At 37.2% G+C, this 21,243-nt stretch overlaps 2 protein-coding genes across 2 annotated transcripts; one reads left to right on the forward strand and one right to left on the reverse strand.

The window, feature by feature from the left end:
* Positions 1-4,199: 4,199 nt before the first annotated feature.
* LOC134527128 (tigger transposable element-derived protein 6-like) lies at positions 4,200-7,405 on the reverse strand. Its single transcript, XM_063359517.1, has 2 exons — positions 7,192-7,405; positions 4,200-6,456 (listed from the first exon to the last, which is right to left on the reverse strand). Exon 2 carries the CDS (start codon positions 6,179-6,181, stop codon positions 4,643-4,645), a length of 1,539 nt encoding a protein of 512 aa, XP_063215587.1. The 5' UTR covers positions 6,182-6,456; positions 7,192-7,405; the 3' UTR covers positions 4,200-4,642.
* Positions 7,406-14,855: 7,450 nt separating this feature from the next.
* LOC134527129 (keratin, type I cytoskeletal 9-like) lies at positions 14,856-21,150 on the forward strand. Its single transcript, XM_063359518.1, has 2 exons — positions 14,856-15,095; positions 19,312-21,150. The coding sequence occupies exons 1-2, from the start codon at positions 15,017-15,019 to the stop codon at positions 20,694-20,696; spliced, it is 1,464 nt and encodes a 487-aa protein (XP_063215588.1). The 5' UTR covers positions 14,856-15,016; the 3' UTR covers positions 20,697-21,150.
* The last annotated feature ends 93 nt before the right edge of the window (positions 21,151-21,243 follow it).

Genomic DNA, 21,243 nt, shown 5'->3' on the forward strand with positions numbered 1-21,243 from the left:
CAAACATGACTGTTGTGCGAATTGAGAATAGCGTCTTGAGTGAACTTGGCTTCATCGCTGAATAAAACCGCTAACTCGGGGTTCCTCACTACTCTTAGAATGTACCAACGAGAAAAGGTCATGCGAAGAGGATAGTCCGCCGGACCCATGTTTTGCACGTTTTGAAGGTGGTACGGGTACAAGAGTTGCTCATGAAGAACTCGCCAAACAGCCATTTTTTCAGCGTCCATATCGGAACCTTCTGCCCTTGTGCTTGAATCCGGACTCTCCTCAAATCTCTGAAGTACATCTTCTTCAAAACTGGGAGTACGAACCTTGCGTGGAGCACCAGTATTTGGTCTTGTGACGGCACATGTACCAGTATCACGCATTCGCTGAGTAAGTCTTGCAAACATGGTGTGAGCTGGAATCCTACGACCCGGATATCGTTCTTCGTACAGACGACGGGTGGCTCGTCCATTTTGTCTAGCTTCCCCGTAAACAAGCAGCATGTCCGTGTACTCACTGAACGTGTACTCCATTGAGCTCCACTAAAACGTCACCCTTTTCAGAACCACAGCGAAAGAAATGACACCACGAGATTGCTTGTACGACAGAACAGTCAACGACAGACCACCAGTGATATCAAAACACACTGCGACACTGCGATGTCACGCTGCGCAGGGCTATGGCACAGCACTAACAGAAGAAACGAGGTGAGGCTGCCACCAACGGAAGTAAAAAGGGGCGGGGGTCAGCATTCGACATTGTATAGTCCTTTCGAGCGCTGCCCGGCGTCGTAAACACGTAATTCACCACAGCATCGTCTGTCTCGCACAAAGCCCAACGGGTTGCCTACGCTGACTCTTTCTGGGGCTACAGGGGCTTAACTACGCGTTTCCGGCAACATGTTTATTGGCAAAAATGGTTGCAAATAATAAGAGCTTTCTACCCTCAAGTGTTGTAACATGAATTTTGATACACCATGTATTGACACTTTTAAACGAAATATGTTAATATTCACTGGCTTAATAGTGATTATTTTCACAGATTCAAATTGTTGAAACTGCTTCATCCATCTTTGTGAATTAGTGAATATTCACTAATTCCGATTTAGAGTGTATGCTGTCAAAATATTATTGGCGCTAAATTAGAACTGTCAAAAATTAGGTTTTTTATTTAAACTGATACAGAGGTAATACATATCCATTTGAATGTCTGTGTTCTGCCCGTCACATCTATATCCATGCTGACAAATTGAAACTGAGATAGACACATGTGGATATTTAGGTATGTTGACTTATACTATTAGATCACGATAAGAAAAAAAACGGATATAGAACAAATGTTACACTAATGTTACAGAATGATAGTAGTGAAATGAAGGCCTATATTTACTTAGCTACCTATTGAAAGTGAAGGAGGGTAAAAATGTCACAGTGAAAGTATGGAACATTCTCAAGAGGAAAGGCAAACAAAAAAGGAAGCAAGTTAATAATATTTTCTGTGCCCCTGCGATATTCATTACCAGAAGTTAATTTTGACTGTGCATACTCAGTCAAGTAAGGTATATAAAGTTTAATTTGTATATGTAATTTAGTAAATCAGGAACATTTTTTAAATTTTATTAAAATAGTTTCAGATATCCTAAGTCTTTTTCCAACTAACCAAGATAAAAAAGTATTGATTCATGATGAATAAATAAATCGTATTTTTGTACATTTCTGATTTTTCTGCAATTACGTATGCAGCAGAAACTAGAAAATTTATGTTTCAAGTAGGCCTATCATGATTACATGGCTTATTTTAAGCTCGTATTATTATTAGTATTATTGCATCTTTATATATGAAGCTGATGACTAATAACCGGAGCCTTTACTTACTTCTAATAATATTTCTGCTATAGTTCTCTAACCAATTTAATATAATCACTATTAACTCATGCGTTTATTTACTTTATATTCACTTTATGTTGGATGGCAATTTAGTGGAATACTAGACAAACATTACATAATTATTTAGGAGTGTTTTACTCTACAAACAACTTCCACATTCTCGTGTGCGGAATGGTTTGAGGTATCTCAAACATCAAAGTACAGGATACAACGGCAGGAAACACAAGTTGCTGCTGCGAGCAGGGAAGAATCAGCTTACAGTTATATCTCTCGGGGCAATGTACAATGTCAGAACTACCCCTCCAGCGCTGCCAGGCCCTGAAGACCATGCCATCTAGTCCTCGCCTCGAGCTTGACGTGTCTCTCCCGCCAGGCAGCATGAGTCAGACACAAAGAACACCAAAATATACAATTTTCGTGAACGAATATTTTGAAATTCAAAGCGGTGACCCTACAATTTTATACTATCATTTTGATCATAACAATGTCGTCTTTAGTTGTATTGTTTCACATTTCACAAATTTTAGATAAGTAACCGGGAATTCAGGCATCAAACTGCTTGTTTCGAGCAATTAATTTTAGTAAATTACATCACGAAATTAGAAAATGTAAAAATATGCTTCCAGAAAGACTTCAATTTACTTGTCGGATAAACAATTTAAGAGCTGTTGCTCTAATAGTTTTATTGGAAAGTGCATAAAACTATGTACATGTTTTTGAAACCTCAAATGCAGGCAGATAGGAACCTTAAACATTTGTGGCTATAGTAATAAATCATATTGGAACTCCACTTTACGGAAACTTGTTTAGATGCGAAATTGTAAATTTGAATTGTTATTTATCATAAGCAAATTCTAATGAAGATACGAGGGAAAGTCTTTAAGTAAGTTACAAATTGATATGGTTTATCTTATAGTAATAACAAGTGATTTCCAAGAATGTTAACAAAGGGCGGCATCGTCCAGCATTTTGATATTAATTTAATATTGACTAGGTAGCATCCGCACACGTGTTTCATTCAGTTTCAAAATGGCGATGTTGCTCGATGATTGTACGATGGAACAGCAGCGAGTCCTAAAAGACTTAGAAAGCAACCAAAATAATTCTATTCAGCTGGAACGTGAGGAACTGATAAAACGGTTGGATGTGTGCCTATATATTGAAATTTAAAAAAACTTTTTAAAGTGAAATTTTTTTTAAATTATATATATATTTTTTTGATTTCGTAACTTTTCTTCGTATTTTTATACAAAATCAAAACCATAACACGACAACACGGTCACAGAGATTAACTGTAATGGCTAATAATTCTTCTAAATCATTATACTGATATGACAACACACTGATGTGGCTACGATTAAGAATGATGCTTAAGTGTCGTCCGTACCACTTCCTCACCCTCCTCCAATTCTCCACTCTCCTCTGTATTCAAACCCTCTATTCTCTTCCACGTTCTTTCCCAACCTGGTTGCGCAGCCTCTCTCTTGTCGGCTCGGACAGAGCGCGCCCTCAAGGCAGTGCCAGAGAAACCCCGCGAGCCTTCACGACACCACAGTTCCTCGAAAGGTGTTTCCCGAATAAGCGTTTCTTCGCAGACGTTTGGCGCGGGCGAACAGCCTTTCTCCCGGCAGAGCTGTGGGCGTCTGACTCACCGCCGGCAAGGTCGAGGTTAACGTTACGCTGCAGGAAGTCCAGCTGACGGCGGGGGATTCTGGAGGCCGCGACGGGGTCTCGGACGCAGGCATTGGCGCGCTTAAACCCTGGCTGATATATCTACTTGGTTAACCATTTTACGAAATCAACATATTATTAGCTGTTCTGACTATGTCACCAAACGGCAAGCAGAGCTCCGGGTGTTGACCGCTCAAATTTTTATTAAATTTCTCTGATTACGAATATCATTATATAGAAAGCGTTATATAATTTGTACTTTTTTGGAAAATATAAAAAAGGCTTAAACAGGTTTTTCCACGGTTTCACGGACGATTGTAGGTATGAATATTTCTACTCGCAGCATTGTAAATGGTATAGCGAAGCGTAAGCAGCCTTTGTCTCCAATATTCCACCATAAAAGTATCGGGTCACCGCTTAAAGTCTCGTAGAGGCGCGCTACCAACACGAAGACTGCACGGTGCCTAGCACGTAGAGGCTGTGAGGCGTGCGGTACGCGAGCCAGTGTCGCCCTTACCGGCCGCGCGCCTTTAGAGCCCGTGCGTACAGCCCGGCGGTTCCATTACGGTTATTTCGTTTTCACGTCATCACTTTCACGAAAGCTGTCCCGAAATTTACGTTTCATCACAACTTCTTTCGCCAAGTAAGGTCACTGATGGTAATATGGCCATGTTAAGCTTTGTTTAATTTTATTTTATCTAGTTTTCGGGAAATCCCCATAAGTGTTTGATGGACATAATATCTACAGTTTTTCTTGTCAAAAACCATTAACAAAACATTTTTTAATACATGTCATTATAAAATAACTGAAAAATAATAAATACATGTATTTGGGCCATATTAAAAGCATGTGATGTTAATATGGCCAATGATTTATAGGAAGCTAAAAATAAGGTTTATTAGCACAAATCATAAATGAATTGTATTTCTGATGAATATTAAATAATATTTACTTATACATACATAAGAATAAACAGCAAATATATTTTTTAAAACATATAAAATACAGTTTTATTATTTTTTGATAATGAAAGTCAGATTGTAGATAAAATATTAAATTAACAAGGAACATATTGGTCTCTTTCAAAATATTCACACTATAATAAACATTTCGGGCAAATAAAAAACTCTTTGTGATCTTTGGTGAGGCCAACACATTCTTCATGGACATATATTTCACAAACTCCGCACAGTCTCATATCCTTCACTTCATCATTGCAACAAATTGCACAGTACCAACTCTCAGACTTCTTTGAAGCAGTCATCTGGCGAACAGACTTTGTATTATATTTTTTGCTGTTTCCACTGTTCTTGCTGCTATCTAACTTTACATCCTTGTTATCTTCAAATAAAGATTTATTCAGTACAACACCCCTGTTGTTTATAGCAGGTTTCATAACCCGTGTGGTTTTCCGTTTTTTCTTTGGTGTAGGTAGCATTTCTCCAATGGAACCACGCCTGGACAGATTTGCAGTACTTTCGGGAATATGCAAACTATCAGAGTAATCTGAAGAACTTAAAGGTTGTGCCAAGTCTCCTGTGATATCTGAATCAGATGATGAACTGGTGCTGTGTCTAGAACCAAGCTGGCTAACATTTGTCTGTAGACCAGACGGACCTGCCAATGAATGGTCGTCATTGGCATTATGTTGTTCCTGCAACGCATAAGCGGTTACAGTTTCGTCTGCCATTTTTGTGTTAGGTGGCGGAAGCTCAGTAGCTATGCTGGGTGCAAAGGCCTCTTCTGGAATCACGAACGGATTGAAGGGGAAAATGCCAGTAGCCTTAAATCCACTTTTCATGTTTGCTTGTGTCATTAACTTTTCCCATGTTGGTGTAAAAACATCAGCAAAGTTCAATTTGGAAATGTCTTGCTGTTCTTTGTGCATATTAAAATAAAGGAGTGTGTGCTGATCCCAAAAAATCTCAAAACTTTGGAAACAACCTTTGTCTAAAGGCTGTAACTCATGAGTCGTGTTTGACGGAAGACAGTACAAAATAATTTCATTCTGTTCTGCAACTTCACATATGCTGTAGTCTAAATGTGACTTAGCCCCATCAAAAATCAGAAGACAAGGCCCACTTGGCTTGAACCTAGAGAAGTGATTCAGGAAGGACACAAAAGATTCGGTTGTCATGCTACCTTTTCGAGTCATTATTGTTGTTGAACCTGTAGGTAAATTTTTTTCCCAAGCTGGATTTTTTCTTAATCCAGGGAATAGGATCATTGGGGGAATGACATTTCCAGTAGCATTTCCACAGGCTACAACAGTAACACTCTCGCCACGTTCCTTTGCAACAATATGGACGCGCTTTGACCCCTTTTTCGCCAAAACCTCTGGATCTTTGTGCAGTTGTAACCTACAACCCTTCTCATCCATGTTGAATATTTTTTCAGGGAAGTTTAAAAACTTGTTCTCAGCAAGGACATTCTGCAATTTTTCAAAATGGTCTCCAACTATGAATTTGTTAAGCTTTTGAGCTCGGGCAGGATTTAGCCTTTGAGCTTTTCGTTTGCTAATTTCAGGATTTCTGGCCAAAAAGCCATTCAACCAGTAGCGACCTGCAGTTTCTTTAGTGAACCGGTGAGTTATCCCATTTTCACGGCAGTATTTAAAAACATTTAACTTGAGCATCTTTGATGTGAGTGGATAACCAACATCTGCTAGACGAATTATTCTCCTGCTAAGTTCCCTCTCTTCCTCAGTTTTGAGTGTTGCCTTACAACCCAATTTTTATTTAACATCTTGGTTATTGGAAAGATAACGGCGAAGGGTTCGCCTAGGCACGACATACCTTTTACTTGCTGCATTAACAGATAGGTTGCCAAGTCTTACAGCATCTACTGCCTTGCTGAGTCCATCTTGTGTCCAACTACCCCGCTTCTTTTGTGGATTGAAGGGATTCATTTCTGAAACAAAAAACAAATAATTAACATTAGTTACAATTTAATTATAAGTTATTATTTTTGGCGCTATAATTAATGTATCGTGATATTTTTTATGTAATTTAATTAATTTTTATATAGAATTATTGAAAATATAATATCCAGTGTGCTCTTTCAATAAATATTTTCCTGCAAAACAAGTTTCATGATATTTTCACTTCATTACATTTTTACATATTATTCTTAAAAATATATTTTCCATTGTGCACTTTAATAAATATTTTCCGGCAAAAATGCACCAGACAAAAACAATTTAAATATACCCAGTGATGGCATCTGAGGAGTTTTTTTTAAGTTGTCATTTTAGGTAGGTATCCTGTGTGAGGTACACATTTTTCTGTAATTTTTATTACTTGTCTCTGTAAAGGTATATATTAATTACAGTAATAAATAAACTCGTAATAAATAATAAAATCACATACACTAATAACAATTTACCTACGAGGGGACATACAGTATGTATAAACCATTTCATTCACAAAAGGTTGCTAATATGGCCAACTGCAGCTAATATGGCCACATGGTTGGCCATATCAACAACCTGGGTGACATTTCAAAAAGTCGATTATAGTTTTTAAATGGTTGAAGGTAATAAATCTTTTTAAAATACATTTAAATAAGCATAGAAATCTACGCACTGAGACATCAAATTTCTGACAATATCTAGTAGTACACTATTAAAACAAAATATAAACTTACCGGAGTAAAATAAGAAGAGTTCTCTGCTCGCAGCAAAAACCCATGAAAATGGCGCCTCCCTGGTGGTGTGCGTGCTGCCCGGACCCGGCAAATCTGTGAGCTCTCGACAATGGTGTTCCGAAGAACATGCCAGCACATTCTATCGGTATCCGCACGAACTACGTCAATGGCAGCCAAATGGCCATATTACCAACATGGCCATATTACCATCAGGGACCTTATTTTCTAAGTGTTAAAATGTCACGCAAATGTTTATAACAATGATCAATTGAGTGAAATTTCACAGCTCGCAAATAACGTTTCTTACATTTACGGTCCCAAAAATTGTGTCCAAACAGAAAATGCATAATAGCTCTTAATTAAGAGTCATTAATTTTTCTTAAATTAGTTTTGTTCGATGTTTTTGTTTTTTAACATTGAATTACGCTTAAACTGATGTTTTCACGGACGTTTTTTAATATTGAAATTTTGGAACACTTTATTATTAAGTGGAATAGGTACGTACATTGATGTTCCAAGACAAATTTATACATTGACAGCGCCAAATTCCCATACAGGCGCGTTATCAACGCGAAGACTTTACGGTACCTGACGCATAGAGGTGAAGAGGCGTGTGATGTGTGAGCTAGGATGGCCCTTAGCGCCTCCGCGCTTATAGAGCTCGTGCGCCCGGCCAGGCGGCCTTCTTAACATATCAGAAACTAGAAGAGTTGAACCATTTAAAAAAATATATATATTGTTATTCATTAATTACGAAATTAACCAATCAGGAGCCTTGGGCGTATTCCATTCCAAAAAAAAAATGAATGGTGCCTCTAATGATTCGGAAAATGTGCTGAAGTATATAGAACACTATTGTGATAGCATGGTCAGAATCTCGATTTTCCGAAATATAGCTATCTTTCCTGCGCGTTTACGTCAGAGCTACGTCGCATAGAACGCTCTCTGGTTTGTCTAGATGTCTCAGTTTTATAGCGTGATAACTTGAACGCGAGAGAATGCGAAACCTATGTTAGATGTGCTCTCTCAAGTTCTCTGACTTCTGCCATGTTTCTTAAAACTGCAAGTTGAGAATTTTGCTGATTGAAGATAAGATGTATGAATCTCAATATGTAGCAATGTAGTTTAGCCAAGCAGTAATACTCCAATCCAGGCACTAATTCGTTTTAACTGTAATTTATTTTAAATGAGGATTATGTTATTATTGGCCGTAGAGTAATTTTAAACTCTAAGACTGCTTAAAAATTTTAACTCGACCTCGTGGAGGGTAATGTTATATATTATTTTTAATTTCACGCATGCGTAAGCAAATATCATATCCTTATTTTTATTTGTTATATCTTAGCTCTGGGTATACGGCATTTGGTGGCAGTAATTTCGCGAATTTAACGGAAGTCAAGGAACGGAAATGTGTAATACCGACGGTGCTGCCATCTGTTGGCGCAAATCAAAGTCTACAAAGCCAAAGGGAAACCTCATAGTATTAACTGTGAAATGATTTTTAACAAGATGTGTAGTATTTTAATAAAATCCCTTATTGAAAATTAGGTCCAAAGCCGGGGTTTATTATTTTTTAAAGGTCTTTTCCGCTTTTATCGGAGCCTTTTTATTATATAGTTTCAAATTTCGGACTGCAAATCTTATGATTTAATAGTCGACGTAGCTGCTCCAGCAACGAATTCTAGCGGCGAGTGCGGAAACTACGTGTGATTCGCGTCCACGTACCGAAGTTCACAAATACAAAGGAAATGTGTCAAGAATTTTTTTACAAGATAAGCAGTAGGTACTTTGATAAAATTCCTAATCGAAAATCAGGTCCAAAGCCAGGGTTAGTACTTTTTCATGTCTTTCGCTTTTATTGGAACCGTTTAATTATATAATTTAAAATTTTTCTCTGCTAACCAAATGATTCGATAGTCAACACAGCTGCTCCGCAGATGCTGAAACTACGTGTGATTCGCGTCCAGAAATGTAGTTGAAAACACAGTGGGTGTGTATTTATCACGCTCGGCTTTATATTAAAGATTTCAACGCTAAATTGTGTGCCTTGGTGTCGTATTGTAAGTGTATTTGCAACATGAGAACACACGACTTTCCTTGTTACCGTGGTTATATGTTACACGTGATTGGCAAGGACTGAGGGACTCGCTCACGTTTTTTTTTTTTTTTTTTTTTTTAAATTTTGCACCTGAAACAAATTTTTCTGAACACACAAAAGTTATCTCGTGGAGTGATGAAAAATAGCAATATTTCTTTCTCTTTCTCTCTCCCAAAGATATTAATTTGAAAGTAATACTGGTCAGGCATTTAATATTATTTTTCTATTGTTCTGCTGGTCCCTTCAGGTGTTATGAAAATTAAGTGATGTAGGAGGCAAGAAGTCATAGAATGACGTTAGCTATGCCCAGTCTTCTGACGACATTGACTTCAAGAAAAAAACCTTGAGTTAACCTGCTCTGATTTGGCTTTAACAATGCCCAAACCAAGGCTTCCTTTAACCAGCTTAAGAATGGGTCTGGAAACACATCCAACCGCAATCTCTCTCACTTGTCTGCATTACTAATCAGTTATTTACGTGCTAATATTTTTGTATTGTATGCAGGGAAGTAGAATGTTTTATCACTAATAAGGTAAATGTTGGCAAAAATTTGAAAAACACTTTCCAAGTGACTAATCGAGTGAAGTTAAGAACATGCTTCTCTCGAAGGTATTACGTGTCACTATTATAGAAGGTCTATACGTTTTTGGCCCTAAATTGCAATTTACAGTCCGTTAGTTATTATATTCATTGTTGTTGGCTTGGATTTCAACTTCGTGACGTAGCTTTCTAATGACATCAGTCACATTGGATTTATTTCTCGTTAACGGTCTCCCAGGTTTTCTTCATTAAACTCAACAGCACCAGGAACAATAATTAAATGTGAGTAATTAAATGCTCAACCAAGTATTGCGCTAACTGAAGAGAGAGAATATGGTCGAGAAAAAAAAATGTCTACAGGGGTTACGGAAAGAGCTGTGTTATCTCAGTTGTTCAAATGACATAGGATACTTACAGACATACGAATACACAAAAAATGTTATCTGCGTTACAATTTCACTCTTTGGTTTCATTAAAACAACTATCTGCAAAGGATTTAATGAAGGTTTCTGGACAAACGCCATTGCAGTTTTGCACTGCTTGTCATGGAAAATCCCGAAAAAATGAAGATAAAAAATTTCCAGAAAACAAGACTGAATCAGCTGATGTCGGACAAATGGAACCAATGATGAAATAAATCAAGCATTATAGACAACACAAAGGCAACTACATTAAATCAAAATTCCCCATTGAATGAATAATTTAAAGAACGTAGTTTTTTGATTCACTAGATTTCCCCCGCGACTTCGTTCGCGTGATAGACATAATTAAAATTCGTATCTTTGACCGCGTGGATTGGTGCGGAGTTGATGAATTTACTGAAATACATATCTATACACTTTACTAAACTATATATATATACGTATATATGTGTGTGTGTGTGTGTGTGAAGGATTAATAGATTCACCTGCTACAAGGCCTTGTCTCTATCTTTATTTTCAATACTTGTTACCAGGAGCGCTAGTTAACACACATCGTCAGATAGAGGGCGCTACAACCATATTGTTTTGAGTAGGTAATCGATACAAGGAGCATTAGTCTCATGTAGTATAAATGCTATTTTCTAGATTGCGCTGCAGTCATTAGTTTTACCTGCTAGAGTGCCAATCACCAGAAAGTCATGTCATACGCCATATTGTCTATCGTCTTGACGCCATATTGTCTATCGTCTTGACCACCATCTTGAAATTTTTTATTATCAATGTAGAAATTTGGTAAAAATACCAAATTTTATCAAAAAAAGTAAGTTATTAAAATAATGATTGATTCGTTTGACTCTTCCTTAGTTCGATCCTTGTTTGATGCAGAAAAAAGTATAATTTTAGGTAAAAAATTTTAAATTAAATAAAACTACAACAAAAGTAACAAATTTAAGAAATACAGCAACAAAAATTCAAATTTAAAATTATTACCTAAATCCTACAAGTACAAATAAATGACTAGCATTTTAAGATTTATACAGTCTTCTTAGAAGGCGAAGAGTCCTTTGCATGATATGACAGTTTTCAGGCCAGTTATACATAACAAACGATTAACCAGGCATTTATATTCAGTAGCCAGGCACGTATTCGGCGGCCAGATACGTTCAGGTTGTGGCTTACATGTCCAGTTGTCAGCTAGGCATGTCAAGTCATCGATAGAGAATGAACAGGTTCTTGCCTAGACACATCAAGGTGGTAGCAAGGTACGTCCAGTCAGTGGCCAGGTACGTATTTAGTGGTCAGGCACATTCATTTTGTTGGCTAGACACGTCCATTTTGTGGTTAGGTACTTCCAATCTGTGGTCAGGCTAATATGATATGTATGAGGCCAGGCAGGTCTATTCAGTGGCCAGGCACATCCAGTAGTCGTTGGTTAAATACCTCCAGTCTGTGACCAGACACGTCAGATAGGTTGGACAGGCATGTCAATTTGGTTGTCAGGCACATAAAGTCAGACATATCCAAAAGTTTTAATATTTTGGTACTTGATATACCTTTCAAACAATTCATGTACAATGGCAGACATGTAGACCAAGTATTTCCAAAACTAGATGTATTTTTCTTCGATGCTGTGCGAACGTGTTAAACAGATCATGTACAATGTCAGACGTGTAGAATAAGCATCTCCAAACCAAGAGGTATTTTTCGTCGATACTCGGCGAACATTTTAAGTAGGTCATGTTCAATGTCAGGCTTATAAACTAGGTATCTCTGAACCATGAGGCGAATGATCTCCTGACTACAGACTTAATGATGCACATTCGTAAAAAAAGCATATTCAACGAAAAGGACGGACATTTGGACTAAAATTCAACTTGGTAAAATACGACCTCATCAGAGGGATACGATTTATTCAAAAGGATTACGATCTCAACAAAAGTATCCTATCCTTCTTTTGAGATAGTATCCCTCTGTCGATAAGGGTAAAAATTGGTAGGTAATGGATCATAGACTTTATGTGCATGAGATGGAGCAATGCTGGCGCTCTCTAGGAAAAACAGCAGATACAAAATCGGCGGTATCCAAGATGGCGGCTTCCAGCAGAAGACAAAAATTGTAGGAGATGACATAAACGAAATTTTCAGGGGAAATGTTTTCCTAAAAACTGGAAATTTTTGGCGAATTTCGGCGAATTTGTGGCAAATTTTGAAGGTAACGGTCAAAGGTCAAGTTCATCTAAGATGGTCACTGTGATGTCATCGAGGACGTAGGTTCCAAGTCAACTGATACCACCACCAACACCATGCTCCGGCTCCAGGGCTCAGAAATATTTTACTATGCTACTAGTATCATTAAATATAGCATGGTAAGATAAGAATAATTTTCTTAAACATTTTTTTTATTTTTAGACACTGTAAAACTTAAGTTTGAATTTAATTAATTTATTGCAGATCACGTCTTTTTAACTTCTTATATAATAACAATATATTAATTGAACTCACAAAATATTATGTGCATGTTCCTCTATCGCTGTCATAGCTTTTGATAGTCGTAGGCATGAAATGTCCAAATTTTAATACAGAGACAAAATGTTCATACGTAGGAAATATTTGTGGGCCGATAAGAACAGAAAGTACCATTACACAACCCTTTAACCAGGGACATTACAGCACTATTTTGCTAACAAGAATTTTGCATATCACTACATAGTATAAAATAAAGTTGCTTCCCACTGTCCGTCTGTCCCTATGTATGCTTAGATCTTTAAAACTACGCAACGGATTTTGATGCAGTTTTTTTTAATAGATAGTGTGATTCAAGAGAAAAGTTCAAATGTATAATACATGCATAATATAGTAGAGAAACACTGATAATTTTAGAGGTTTCTAATGTGATGTCGTAAATAAACACATTTTCTTGCGCTTAGATTGCAAACGCTGGCTGAACCCTACGAGATAGATAAAAATAATGTACTACAGTATTGTACACCTTAAAAAGGTCTAAAAAAAATCCGCGATGGTATATGGTATGCTCACCGGATGTGGTACCGGAGAAAATGTATTGATTCCCCGAATTCCTCTGATACCATCGGATTTACCGTTCCAATTTAAACACCTACAATTTCCGGTAAAGATATATTTTGCAATGACCATTAATAAATCGCAGGGTCAAACTTTCAACGTTGCAGGCTTAGATTTTAACGTTCAGTGTTTTTCACATGGCCAATTATATATCGCTCTTTCAAGAGTAACCTCTACAGAAAACATGTTTTTATTGTCTAATGACAAGAAAAAATGTGAACGTTGTATATAAAGACATGCTGTAATATATTTAGTATCAGCATTGCACCAGTGCGAAGCTGGGGGGGGGGGGGGGGTCGCTAGTCAATTTATATGACAATAAAGATAAAATAAATTATTGAGTAAGATAAAACGAACAATGTTTTGTAGTAATTACACTCAATATACATTTCCAGTACTTTTTATAGGCTGAACCTTTTTATTTGAAATTTATTGGTCTTGGTGGCGAAAGTTTTGGGGTCTGTTATGTACCTATACCTTATTCCTATAAATCATTTTTCTTCGGTTCCTTTGCAATTAATAGGCTAGTAAATTATATAAATAAATTTTTGTTTTAAATTTTAGTAAAGAAATAAAATTATTAAATAATTTCTCTGAACATTAAAATTATAATTTTTTTACTGTGAACTGAATGTTTTCACATACACATAGTAAAAGTTTTATAGCAAAATAATTAAAGTTTGAACATATTTCTCCAAAATTAATTAATTTATGCTTTTGTAAAGTAATAGTGTAAAATCGTAATAATTTTAACTAAAATTTCTCTTACACTGCGAATTTCATGTACATTTCATTTGACTATTAAAACTTCTATTAATGTCAATAATGCCAATTTCATTAATAAAAGCTGCAGAACAAGGTTTTATTATTTAATATTTAAGAAATAAAATTTTTATCAAACACGTAATTTTGGTACCATATTGAATAATAAGAATATAAAATCTCAAGCAAAAAAATTTTAAATTAGCAGAACTTAGAAAGATTGTAGAGTTGCTTGATGTTCAATCCTTACGTCAGGCAAATAGCGTTGTAGTTATTTAATAAATTATACTTATCAATTTATGTCCTGAAAATTAAATTATTTATTGGCATTAAACATTTCATCGTTATTACTATTGATGCAGTGTTATTATCAACCTCAAGTTATTTAAAATTCTTGCCAAATTTATGTATGCACTTTTGGGATCAGCAACCACGATAAAATATTTTCACGTCCTGAAACTACCAGGCCTTGACATTTCAGAGATGCTGTACAGAACGAGCACACTGTCAGCAACGCGCGTCCGACTGGCACTCGGGGATTTCAGCTAAGTAGGGTCCTTGCTAACACGAGCGTCAACAGTCCTCCCTTCCCCTTCCCACTGGAGATTTCCCCGGTGAGGGGAAAAACCCACTCTCCACCGCTGCAAGTCGCTCAGCCTTCCAGCGACGTCTCGGAATATGTTAACCTTTGAAGAATGTTCAAAGAGTAGGTTTTTTCTTCCCCTTCCCCTCCCCTCTCTGCCCCTTCTCTACACTCTACCGGGAAGATGAGCGACTAGGGGAATGCGTATATAGACACAACATCTGTAGTGTAGTTCAGTTCTCGAGCCGGTCCGGCAGCAGTCTAACGGGAGACCTCGACTTACGAATAGAACACGAGCTCGGGAGTTTGTCGTCAGCTGAGACACTGGTTTCCAGCCGCGATGAGGGATCTTACCCTGCTCCTTCTTCTGAGCCTGGGGACTCTTCTCTCCATGGAGGCTGGCACCACTGCTTTGCCAGGTCAGTACTTTTCCGGTTAAAGAATTATTTTTGATTCATCTCATCATTGTATCTGCAAGGAAACAAATGGTACAGACAATCGTAATTTTATTTCTGTACATTTAAATACTTAAATACTATTCAAAGAACGTCATTTTTGTAATGGATGGTTTCTTTAAGGTTCGGTTTCAATCGCTATATTAGTATCTTCGTTTTCTTACCATTACTATTAGTTATAAAGGATTATTACTGTTTGTCACAAAGTATTTGCTTACACTAATTAAAAAATATATATTTCACCCAAACGATCTTTTTTTTTAAAAAAGAAATATGTGATTATTTATGACATTACAAAGCACATTTACAATATTTAATGAAACATAAAATGCAGGAAAGTTATCAGGGTTAATTTACAAAAAAAAATTTGTAAATTTAATAATATCACGCAAACAAAACAATCAACATGGTGAGTGAGTTCGAACCTTAAGCAACGAATGATGACAATACACAAATATTTTAAATTTAAAATTGGAAGTAGAAATAATAAGGTTTAAATTTTTCTAAATTTCTACTAATTGCTTCAAAACTTTACAATTTTTCTCTACATAGTAAGGAACATTTTTTATGCACAACGCATAAACAATGATGTATTAGGAAATATTTAACATTTTACTCTTCCGTTGACATCATGTATCTTGCGTCAAAAGTGTATGTACGAAAAACTAGCAAGACCATGCCAAAATTCAGAATGTTAATTTACGCAAAGAAAATATACAATAAATGCATTGAAAATATACGTTCACGTGGGAAAGTGGTTAAGATGAAGGGTGGATTTTACATGTTACACATATATGCACCATATATCGTAAGCTTCAATATTATGACGGCCTCTGACTGCATGCTTATTAATCAGGGTACTCCTTGGTGCTCATAAATTAATGAGTGATCAAACCATCGACCCTACTTCGTCATCGAAATGTGACAGTGGTCACAGTAGTATATAAATAGATACATCATGGAAACTAATAGTCCCATAGTTTCATGTAGCATAACCTTTGTTCGGTTAAGAAAACCTCTACGAAATAGTCTTTGCACACGAGTAACTGTTAACCTTTACGTAATTTATAGAACGCTATATAATTATTTATTGCTATTTTCTGGTTGTTTACATTTTTATTTTTTTAGGAAATAAATTTCAACAAAGTACATTATAATTTATAACTCTTAGTTTTTAGTTTACATATTAGCGTATTTTTGTACATTTTAATTATTTTGCAATTACATATAACTACACTAAATTAATTTTTTGTTTTAAAAAATTAAAAAAAATTTATATTGTGTTAACTAAAAAAGTTTGTTTCTGAATAAAGTATGTCCATCCGCATTGTGAGTTACTTAACTACTAAACTTATTTATGTGAAATTCTTTAGTTCTTTGTGTGAAATTATTTTACATAAAATTCTTTATAACATATATTTGTAAGAAACAATTCTTTATGTGAAATTAATTAAATGATATTTTAAAATTAACTTTATTTTAATATTGTTTATTTTATGAAATTAGCATATTTTAAAAATATAATTTTTATATGACCAAATTTATGTTATTTATCATAACACCATCAGAAAATTGTTGACTGAAATTAAAACATTTTGAATTTCTGTCATATACAACCCAATTTAAAAATAAAAAAATAAAAAAAACATTTTCAAACTAAATTGTTCTGTAACTTAAGTCTCGTTTCTTACTTCACGGCAAATTCTTCATACAAGATTTTATAATTTTTATTATCATTTACCTACGATTTTTAGTATATCGTTGATAATAATACAACACAAGATGCCTAAAAAAACACATCTCCAATATGCTAAAATCCAGGGGGTGGTCATGCACTCATGGATACTGCCTGAAGCTAGTTTATGTCCACGCCAAGCTGGCGGGAAATCCGAAAAATTGATTAAAGTGTAGTGTTTTCACAGTAGCACCAGTTTTAAAGGTCCGTATTTTATTGAAGTGACCGAATAAAAACAGTAATTTTAACAAACACTTATTACCTATCATCAAACATGATTAAGCACCAAATCGGCAATGTTTTGGGTGTTGTAATTTGGCGCTCGTGAGCTGAAAAAAGTACTTCAACGGTACGTCATAGCATGTCATCTGAAAATCCATAACTCCATGGTACAAGCAAGAAATAAACCACCAGGGTTTAGACCTCTCATACATCTGGTCGATAGCTGCGTCACGTCCAACACGGGATGAAAAACAAAAAAAAAAGAAGCAGTTTCGCCGGCGGACTTCGCAGCTCTGCTCTCTGTTGTTACGCAACAATGTGATGGTCTTTTGAAACGCAGTGTTGTGAGTTACGGGCTGGGAACTGGCCTTGAAGGTTCTGGAGGTCACAATCGTTAACTGGCGCAAAAAAAATGTTGTTTGCAGCGTGATAATTATTGCTACGCTTGTTATCTTTGCCTGTGATTTTATCAGCCGAGGAGTTGGGAAACAAACACACTTCACTTGTAAAATATTCTGTAGTAACTTAATGAAATGTTTCTGTGGTGCTGTAGTGCACATTTTTTATAGCATATTATCTAAGACTGCTTAAACGCAAACCTCACAAGTCAATTATAGGATACAGCAGAGGTTGACAACACTCGTACATATTACGAGTACGTTGGTTTAGGTATAATACAATGAGAAAAAATTATATTACTGAAATTAAAATAACATCTTTATTTGCTCTGTCACGCGAAGTTTTTTAATATTCTCCCCAATTATTCAAGACTTTTTCTGTTCATCCATAGCTAACAGATTGAATGTCGATTTATACCTTGCATTGGGTTTATACGTAGTTAATAGTTTTAATGCACTTCAGCTGCATAATGTGAAATTATTTTAGTATCTTTAAAGTTACGAAAAGTAACCGATAGATACCAGTGTTTTTTTTACATTATTTTTAGTAGGCGATGGTGTTCAAAATATTTTCATTTAAATGATTTTTTGACAGTGTCGTTTCGTATTTAAATTTAAGATAATTTTAAACCACTTTTGATTTCACTATTGTTAATTTTTTGTAGTCTAAGGTCTACCTTAGACCATTTTTCTGGTTTGTAATATTGTCCTTTGTTTACAACTTTAAAAGTAAATACTGCTATTAATTCATTGTGTTACAAATATATCCTTTAAGCCACATATAACAGTTAAAACATTTTAGTATTTTTAAATTATACCTTATAAAAAACTTTTCCTTTAATTTAAACATTTCATGTTAATATATATGATTAAATGACTTTCAGTAAGCAACTAACATGAAATGTAAACCTATACCTTAACTAATGTGGCTCCGTATTCTTTGAAATAATTAATTAAATGTTTAGTTTAAATAGTTGCTGTAGCTTTTGGGTTACCTAATACTCTGCATTATCACTTGTTAACACGTGAGTCCAAATTGAATATTTTACACTAAGAGGGTAGTTTCCAAAATTATAATCATTATCTATTTTGAAATACTGGCCGAAATACGAATTTATAGAATCTAAAACTTTAGGATACCATTCCCTTAAATGCTCAAGGGACGACCTCACTTACTTTATCAGCTCGTAATTTTGCTCTAAACATAGTAAAATGCAGTTTGCGGTATCAGTACTAATTATTTCAGCACGAAATTAATAATCAGATCAACCTAGAGAAAGGAAATGACTTAGGCACTTTTTACTCAATTGAAAACATTCTAAAATAATGAAAACAAAACAATATTCTCAACACAGTTATTTTCGTGTATACAACAAGTAAATCATTTTAAGTGAATGTTATTTTCGATCTTGGGCATTGCGATGAAGGCATAGTCGATTTCTGCAAAATGGAAAACATAACATAGACAGTCTTTGACTGTTCACGGTTAGTCTTCAAAAGTAGGGATTTATAATATATAATACATTTTGAATATTTCGTTTTTAAGTTTTTTTTTTAATATCTGCAGTGCAAACACAATAAGTATTTACTAAAACTTAAAAATAATTCAACTTGATCCTTAAGTTATAAATAATTATTTCAATTTAAAACTATAGTGATGTACACGTTCCCCTGGATACAATGTTTCAAATAACTGCACAGTAATTTAGTAGACATATTTAAGTTTTACCTGTTATCTTACATTTTTTCCTAAGTGCTGTGTATAAGTACATGTATGTTCTGCATTGCGCCCAAGCACTGCTAAGAGCTCTCCTGTGGTCTGCAGCGGACCGAGCGAGGCGGGGCCTCATCGGGAACCTGCTACACGGCAACGCTGCCTCGCTGCTCGACCCTCTGGGTCTGCTGCACAACTCGCAATCCGGCGCCAAGTCGGAGAGCGACAGCTTCAGCCTGGGTGGCAGCCTCGGCCTGCTGGGCATCTCCGGGGGGCTGTCGCACTCGTCATCCAGCGCGCAGGCCGGCAGCTCGGCGGGCGGTGGCGCCGGTAGCTCCAGCGGCAGCCAGGCCTCGTCCTCGGCCGGCTCGCAAGGCTTCGGTGGTGCCTCGTCACAGGCGCAGTCGCAGGCAGAGAGTGGAGCCGGTGGCCAGTTACGCCCGCCACACGGTGGTCAATTCGGTGGATTTGAGAGTGGCTTCAACAGTGGTTCTTCGGCACAGTCGCAAGCCAGTGGTGCCGGTGGCATCCAGTTCGGTCAACACGGTGGTCAATTCGGTGGACTTGAGAGTGGCTCCAACAGTGGTTCTTCGGCACAGTCGCAAGCCAGTGGTGCCAGTGGTGTCCAGTTTGGTCAAAATGGTGGTCAATTCGGTGGACCTGAGAGTGGCTCCAATAGCGGTTCTTCAGCCCAGTCACAAGCCGGTGCCGGTGGCACTCAGTTCGGCCAACATGGTGGCCAGTTCGGGCGGCTAGAAAGTGGTTCTAACAGTGGTTCCTCGGCACATTCACAAGCTGGTGGTTCCGGTGGTATTCATTTCGGTGGGCCTGGTCCCGTAGCGCTTGGTCATCTGGATGGTCCAGCAGACGTCATAGTCTTTGAAGTACCTCATCAACCGCCACCACCACCACCGCGACCAGCGTACGATGGCCCCATTTTCGAAGGACCTCTACCTCCTCCTCCTCCGCCACCACAGCCTGCGTATGGTAGTCCGAGCTTCGGGAGGCCACAACCTCCATCGTTCGGCGGCAGTGGGCAGTTCGGGAGCAACTCGCAGAGCGAGTCCTCTTCAGGTTCCCAGTCGGGTGGCAGCTGGGGTGGCGGCTCACAGAGTGGCTCCAAGAGCGAGTCCTCTTCAGGTTCCCAGTCGGGTGGCGGCTGGGGTGGAGGCTCACAAAGTGGCTCCAAGAGCGAGTCCTCTTCAGGTTCCCAGTCGGGTGGTGGCTGGGGTGGCGGCTCACAGAGTGGCTCCAAGAGCGAGTCCTCTTCAGGTTCCCAGTCGGGTGGCGGCTGGGGTGGCGGATCACAGAGTGGGTCCCAGAGCGAGTCCTCTTCAGGTTCTCAGTCGGGCGGCGGCTGGGATGGCGGCTCACAGAGTGGGTCCCAGAGCCAGTCTTTATCCCATTCTGAGGGTCGGGGCTTTGGTGGGTCATCGAGCAACTCGCAGAGTGGGTCGTCTTCTTCCTCATTCGGCGGAGAAGGTTTCGGGAAGTAGGGCTCGTCCAGCGAGTCTCAGAGTCAGTCCTCTTCGTCATCGTTCGGGGGGTTCGGCCAGTCGGGGGCGAAGAGCCAGTCTAGCTCGAAGTCCGACAGTCACAGCCTGGTGATCGGGAAGTGACATGTGTAAAGACATTACTCAAACACTTAGAATACCTACGTGATGTTTACAGTGCAGGAATGTGTGTCGTATAGTCCAGTGAGCTTATGGGCTTTCAATTCACTTTTATAATATTTATAAAAGTCTTAATTTACAATCTTTTAGACAATTTATTTAAGTTAAAATTTGTATTAAAATTACTTAATTTGTAAACAAGTATTATTAAATATTTTATATAATGGTTGCACTCGGGAGCTTTCATGTACTCTGTTTTTTTATTTGTTTGTGCTGTTATTTTTCATACTCTTGTATTTTTTTTTAAAAATTATTTAATTATAGTAGTTCAATTTAACTTTGCATTTTTCATTTATTGACACCCATCTCACAAAATAGTTTAATGTGCTCCAAATATATTTTTTAATGCTCTCAAACAAATACATAGATT

This window comes from Bacillus rossius, chromosome 1 (assembly GCF_032445375.1).
Source record: "Bacillus rossius redtenbacheri isolate Brsri chromosome 1, Brsri_v3, whole genome shotgun sequence".
Lineage (NCBI taxonomy): Eukaryota > Metazoa > Arthropoda > Insecta > Phasmatodea > Bacillidae > Bacillus > Bacillus rossius.